The sequence below is a fragment of the Micropterus dolomieu genome, linkage group LG20 (genome assembly GCF_021292245.1).
Source record: "Micropterus dolomieu isolate WLL.071019.BEF.003 ecotype Adirondacks linkage group LG20, ASM2129224v1, whole genome shotgun sequence".
Classification (NCBI taxonomy): Eukaryota; Metazoa; Chordata; class Actinopteri; order Centrarchiformes; family Centrarchidae; genus Micropterus; species Micropterus dolomieu.
The window spans coordinates 21,770,129-21,777,628 of record NC_060169.1 but is presented as its reverse complement, the minus strand read 5'-3'; the positions used below and the strand labels follow the sequence as shown (position 1 = coordinate 21,777,628).

At 42.3% G+C, this 7,500-nt stretch overlaps 1 protein-coding gene across 2 annotated transcripts in view; it reads left to right on the top strand.

The window, feature by feature from the left end:
• The window catches only part of kiaa1549lb (KIAA1549-like b), a 70,573-nt gene that overhangs the window by 27,592 nt on the left and 35,481 nt on the right, over nucleotides 1-7,500 (top strand). The window contains exons 2-4 of one of the 2 annotated variants that reach the window (XM_046033080.1): nucleotides 466-834; nucleotides 4,168-4,668; nucleotides 4,806-4,921. In XM_046033080.1, coding sequence (XP_045889036.1) covers nucleotides 466-834; nucleotides 4,168-4,668; nucleotides 4,806-4,921 — 986 coding nt within the window. Of the gene's footprint in view, nucleotides 1-465; nucleotides 4,669-4,805; nucleotides 4,922-7,500 lie in introns of both variants that reach the window. The other variant, XM_046033079.1, reaches the window with a different exon arrangement.

The following is a 7,500-nucleotide window of genomic DNA, read 5'->3' as shown; positions in this document are numbered from 1 at the left end:
AACCAAAATTAATTTATTAACAACTTAACATTCACAGCTGCAAACTCAATGGCCTGTTGAGAATGTTGTGAATAACTTTTATTAATAACTTACTAATGTTAATAACTGCAGACTCCATGGCTTATTTGAAAATGAAAAAATACAAGTATTGTTTAATGGATTCCCTACATTTATAACTGCATCATTACCAAATATAAAAGGATAAAAACAACTCAAAGGGGGTTTATATTTGCCAGTATTGCTGATATGTGGCAATCTGTGGATATGTCGGCCAATGAGCAACAGCATTAACAAAGCCATCAGTTACAACTTGTAAACACTTTATAAATGGTGCCCCAAAACTAAGAGTTTTGACAAACAATTAAAAGCATTTCAGTGGACTCACTTGAAATGGAATTAAATACGGCTTCAGCTTTAAAAGTAGGCCTTTTTAACTTGTCCTTCCACTCTCTTTTCTGTTAACAGAAAAACCCACCTATGATGCCTCTGGCTCCTCGTCTTTACCAAGCGACCCTGCAGTCACAGCTGCTTCTGCTCATCCATTGGCTGACCTGTCTGTGGCAGAAGAGGTGCCTTTCTCGGTCGTCCATTCAGATGGTAACTCGGAGTCTGAGGGGGAAGGTTTATCAGGGCAGCCTGCCTTTTCTTCTGTCTTAACTGTCATGGCAGGAACTGTCAAACATCCAGTGAGCCTTGATCAAAGTAGGACCTCGTCGACCATCACTAGGGATGAGACCCAAACCACCCAATGGCCTTCACATAGTTCCAGCCAGGGCTCAGAAATGTCCTCCTCATCGTCGTCTGCACAAGATAAGATCTCCGCCGCTAGCTCAGGTCTGACTTCCAACGTATCTCACCAACACACCAGACCGCCTCAGGCTATTAGCATGGCATTGAATGTCTCTAGGCCATCACACAAGTCTTTTATGGATGGAAACAGGAATGTCTCATCGTTTTCATCATCAACAGTATCATATTCTTCATTGTCATCATCAGTGTCTTCATCAGCTCCACCCACTTCTTCTGTGTTATCATCCGTAGTGTCTGTATTTTCTCTACAATCTTCTGCTGGCTGGATAAACAAAGCTGCCTCATCCTACGGTCAAAGGATTGTGTCCAGTCCTGCCCCTCAGACAAAAACAGCAACATTATCAGCAGTAGGGTTTCTGGCTTGGACAGACATTCTTACGACCAAACAGTCTACCGCTCATTTAGCTGTTACACGGGGACTGCAAAGCACAACAACCAAACCATCAGACTTTCCTAGTGAAACCAGCACAGAAAAGAGCAGTGTAGTGACTAAACACTCGTCAGTGAATAAAATCCATGGGGTGAGTGGACCATACATGAGGAGTGCAAGCACTAAAATAATCAAGACACCAGCATCCAGCACATATACATCATATTCTAGTCCTAAACATGGACAATATCGTTTAAAGATTTTATACAGACCCACTCAAACCCAGAACCCAGGTATGAACTCTGTATCGGCCAATAATCTTGAAATTAGCACCTCATTTCCCTCCAATCAAGAGAGTCAAGCTGTTCAAAGGCAGCATGGAGCTTTACAAAACCCCACATCCGCACTGCTGTCTGCCCATCCTGAAGGTTATTCAGTTTCTCGTCATGTCACACAGCAGATGTTAAATCGAACAGCATTTGTGGCAAAGGAAAACAAGACAGCAGTAGATAGTCAGACTTTTGTTCACAAAAACGATGGAGATGCAATCATGTCACCTCTTAGTTCACATGTTGTAAATCCAACTGTATCACCAGCAGGGACGTTCAGACCCACTGGATCCTTTTTTACAGTTTCCTCCCAGATTCCGCCAGGTAAAAGGTCTCTCATTGAAACTACAAACACTAAGCTAACACCTATCCACTCTGGCATTGTGTCCTCATCTAATCCTGGTGATTTACTGATGGCAGCGGTTCGTGGCAGCCCCAGAGTTCCTGCCACCAATATAAATTACAACCAGGGAAAGATAGCAGAAGCAGAGCTCAAATCTATTTCCGCTCAAGCACACCTGAATAGCTCACTTTCACTCACACTGCCGAGGCCGGAGTCCACTGCTGGTTCCATCCTCCATTCGATCACCAGAACAGGAACAACCTCCTTCACATCAGAGTCAGATTCACTTCATTTTCCAAGTAATGGAGTCATAAATGCTCAAGAATTTGTAACACAAACAGAGTCTCCCAAAAGCATAACTCAGGAGCCTAAAGGATGGACAGCGCCAAAACTGATATTTTCCTCCAACAGTAGGACAATGTCTCTTTCTGGTTCAGTGTTGCCAGTTAGCTCAGCAAACCATATGACCTTTAAAACCATATACAAAAGTCTGTCACACCCCACTCAGTCTACATACTCATTGCCCTTGTTTCTTTCCCACAGCCTGAACCAGAACAACACTGATGATAACACTGCACTGTCTGCCAATAATGATTTTGCAGACCAATCCAAAGCCTCATTGTCATTTCGAATTACCCCCTCACAAAGACCTTTTCAAGCAAGATCTTTACTTACATTTCTTCACAAATCTTACACAATATCTGGTCTAATTCCACCTACCAATAAATCTCATCAGACAGTGTCCTCCGCTGAAATCTCTGCTCATATCATTAAATCCGAGAAAGCTGGCCGTAGTATTCCTTCGACTTTCAAGGTGGAAACAAGTGCAGGAAACAGTAAAACAACACCAGTCCCTGATGTTCATATGACGCATGGAGAGAAGCCTGCTGAGAGCTTCCTCAGAAATGCTGCAAAGATTTCAGTCTCTCCTTTTTTTAATAGAAATGAAGAGTCTTCTCCTATCAGAGACACTGCGTTTTACAAGCAGAGTGTTCCGTCAGGGCAGTTGATAACACAGTCTCCATCTTTCATGACTACAAAAGATTTCTTTATGTTGAATAAAGGCTCTGAAGGTTCTGGCAAAGGATCTCCCTTTGAAATCACTTTTTCTCCAATAAGTTTTAATGCTGCTTTAGAACCTCTTAGAAGTCCTTCTCATAAAGACGATGTGACACTCATGGGGCGTTATGAACAGTCTTCTCCTGCTTTCTGGTCAGAAATGGTCTCAACAATGGGGACAAACTCTGCTTCTCGCTCTCAGGGAGCAATCACCAGTGTGGGAAGTGATAAATCCTTTTCTGCAACTACTTCCTCCAGTGATGGTCTAAACAGCAGTGAAGCATTTAGTGCTATTTTCAGCTTTGGCACAAAACGAATGGCATCATATACAAAGTGGAAAGCCACCAAGCCTGTGCCTTTTGAAAGTACTGCTTCTGAATTGGAAAATACCTCTATTGGCTTTGATAAGCCAAATTCTAATTTACAAGCAGATGGCCCATCATATGAGGATCTGAGGCTGGAAGACAGGCAAGAGCGTAATGTGCATATATTGAATTCAACTGATCCAAATGTAGCCATCAGTGATCCATATTTGCTTTATCCAACTGTTGGAAAGCATCCATCTTTTACATATTTTAAAGGCACATCAGGAGATAAAGAACAGAGTCTGAATTTGTCCCCAGCCAATCTCAGATCTGCTGTGGCTGTCAATGTACAGCAAGGTTCCACTGTGAACACTGCTGCTCCATCAGCACAGGGCTCAGACGGTTTCATGTCCCTGTCTCGCATAACTACTGACTCTGTAACATCTTCACATGCCTCTTCTCTTATATTGGTGTATAAGAGCAAGCACAGCCGCCCTCTGGCAGATGTTGACTCTCCTGAATTTGCACTTGATACTGCTGTCACACTTTCAAACGACCATGCACTCAGTTTCTCTGACACTGACACTGACAATATCAGTAACACAACAAATTCGAAACTGAGGGGGTTAATCAAACCAACAGAGCTGGTGCCAGCATCTTCAGAGATTTCATCACTATCATACAGTAGTATCAAAGCTTCTCAGTTGTCCTCCTTACATGTGAAACCCCCACTGTCTTCGAAAGCTTCGTCATCATCATTGTCTTCGTCATCATTGCCATCATCAACATTACATTCAGCTGGTATAATATTGTCAGTCAAACCAACCATGTACCCAGATACCTCATCATCATCTGTGTCTCTACAAGCTATACCATCCTCATCTCCAAGTCTGACCTTATCCGATTCCGATCGCTCAGAGGGAGTGACTGAGATGTTTGTTGTCCTTACAGAGGCGGGTACAGATGGGTTAACCGCTGGAACATCCAGAGCAGATGCGCTCACTTTCCCCAAAGAAAAAGTGGCCAGTCCAGCCCCCTCTCAATCAGTCAGAATTACCCTTTCTGCTGGGCCCACCGAGAGGACATCTCAGGTATCACCTCTACCCCCTCGACAGGACACCACTAAAGCCTCTGCCAAGCTTACCACCGCAACTGTAGCTTCAACCACCAAAACTAAAAACCCCACCACTACCACGCCTTCCCTAAGAGTCACCACCACCACCACCACACAGTTGACCACCACTACCACACCACAGCCCACACCTGTGACCACGAGAACGACGACCACTACAACCATCAAGACTCCAACCAGCAGGAGAACGTTCACACCACCTGTCCCCGGAACAAGCCCTCCCAGGGGGACCACCACACTCTTTATTTCCCCGTTTACCACCACCACAGAGGCTCCACCACAGCAGTGCAATATCACAGAGAGATTATGGGTGAAAACAGGTAACACATACTTTTGCCAAAATCTTACTAACAAAAAGTTGTGAAATTGTGTTATTTCTCTAACATGTTTTGTCTGGTGTCTGTCTTGATTCCTCTCTCTTTTTGCCTGTCTGTGTCTCTGCCTCTACATCTCTTAGTTGTTTCCATCTATGTGAGGAGAAACAGGCTGGACAGCATTCAGAGGCAGAATCTGCGAAGGGGACTAAGTCAGGGCCTCCGAAAAGCTCTGAATGATAGTTCAGCCCAGGCTCAGGTCAGGTTACTTTTGATTAATCAACAAATACACCTGTTTCAACAAATTCATATACACTTAACATGGATTTAGCCATATAGGGGGAGTGTTTTTTTTTTTAACAAACTAAATTATGTTTACATGCGCTGGTTCTCACCAATACAGTGCATCCTTGAGGCCTAATAAAAATGTTGCATACATTACCTTCCTCATAAAACATTTGTAAAGCTTGTTTTGGGGAGGAAATTTGTTGCTACATTCCTTGGTAGGTTACTGCCACCAACTGTTGATCGGTAGAATAGTGTGAAACCATTGGCAGGGCTGTGTATCATCACCCATGTACACATGCATGTGTGTCCCACCCTTATAAACACTGCTCAATAGCAATGTGGTAAAAAACTCCACAAGGTACTTTTAATATATGTTAAAGAGGTGGTATTATGCTTTTTGGCTTTTTCCCTCTCCTTTATTGAGTTATATACCTTTTTTGTGCATGTAATAGAACTCTCTCACAGAAAACTCTGCTCTGAACTGCCTGAAAACAGCTCGATTGTAGTCTAGCCACTTCCCTTTCATCACTGTGACGTCACATGGATGAAAGCTAAATGCACGTCATTTAATACTCGCAATCATTCCCTCAAAAACACCAGTGGAAAAACACTGAGCTGCAGCACGCCTCTCCTCTCCCTTCCAAATGCTGGCTACCCTCCAGGCAGTCAATGGACATAAAGTTGTTACTGTGATGTAGAGACAGAGCTCAGTTAAAACTTTATGGATGAAAGATACATTTGTTGCAGATTAACAACTCACCACTCTGAAACTCTTGCTCCAGTCTATGTTGCCAAGCTGGTCAGCAACATGTAGCCTACAGCTGAACCGAAGCTGTTTACCAGCTCCTCACTGACTCGCCCTTCTCTGCTTCTGATTGGCTAGTAGTCCTTAACTAGGAACTGTGCATGTGCAACTCCCAACTAAGATCATTTAGAGACAAGATGTATTACTCCATAGCTAAAACAAAGCCTTCAACACAGGGTGAAAAGAGGAGCTGCAGCAATGTGCAGTATGAAAAAAGAATATGGTGTTTTTTGAAAATTAAACCATGTAAACCTGCTCTGGTACAACCCCTAAATAGGATTTTGAACTGAAAATGAGCATAATACCACCTCTTTAACTTTACAATTTTATAACATGATATAGCTGTGAAATGGCAGAGATTAATGGAAGAATTGCTCACATTTTCTGACACTTAGAATGTCCCTAAAGCGACTTTAAGCTAAAGGAGTTATATTAACTTGAGGGCAGATTTAGAGTTTCATGCTTGGTTTACACACAGTACAGGCAGTATTATCTTTTCTTACTGGTCAGTAAGTGAATACCACACTGCTGTTTTTATCTCTACAGCATCAACCAGCATTAATACACAGACCCAGACAGTTGCCTACAGTCTGAACACAACCCATGTGACCTAAAGTAGAGTGATTCTTTTTAAATGAATTCAGAAAAGGGAAAGGAAGTCAGCCTTTTAAGTGTTAAAGGTTCTGCCAGTGCTCTGATACCGAGATACAAAAACATTGTGCAGGAAGAAAAGTTGTGCATGAGTGAAATAAAATAAGTTTAAGTTTTTCAAATGTATTGCTATTCAAGCCTCTCTGAATTTAATTAATTTAAAACACATTTATTTGAATATCATATCTCACTTATTATGTGAGGTATGACATAGATTTTTTCCCCCTTGAAGCAGTTTGTGAATATGCCATATTTATTGACAACTGCTTTTTTACAGACCCAAGCTATTGTTTGGTCTTGGACTCAGGCTACTAATCAAACAATCAGTGAACGGTTCCTAAGTGTGCCCCCACAAAAATTTAGAAGTTTCTGTTATCGTGGTGTGAAGTAGACACTTATACCAAGGACCCTCATGTAGGCTATGTGAAAAGAGATGAGGACTAATATAGAAATTAGGTTGACTGACTGTGTCCCAGAAGACAGTGGGTGATGTCACATATTTGAGTAATTGTACCAACACTAAAACAAGATGTAGATTAGGACTGTAGCAGTGCTGTAGATAAGAACTGTTGCTCCAGTACCCTTATATTTACAAGAGACAGGCTTTAATTTACAACCAGAGTAAATCTATCCACACGTTACCAAAAGGCAATCTTACCATTGCAGTGGAGACACCAGAGACTGTCTAACAAAAACTCAGGAGGAAACCAATCCCAGCATTTCCCCTGCAATAATGACACAAGCAGATTTGGTGCACACACAATAAACGTTGTGTCTGTGGATTAGCCGTTTGTGGAACCAATCATGGTTCCCACTGTGCCAAAACCATCCCCTCTCTCCAATAAGCCTCTAATACCCCATTGTGACTTTGTATCAGGAGCACCTCTTGGCTTTGAGAAGCAACGCTAAACTGCAGTGTGTGAGAGGTACGAATGTGTGTTTGAGTCTGTATGTTAGTGCTTGTATGTAATATGGAGAGATAAAGACTTACTCTGGGAACGATGTTAGCTAGGTGGTAGTTTCTTTTTTTGTGCATACACTGAACAGGGAAAGGAAATGTAATGGCTGGAAAAACGAATTGGTTGTAAAAAATA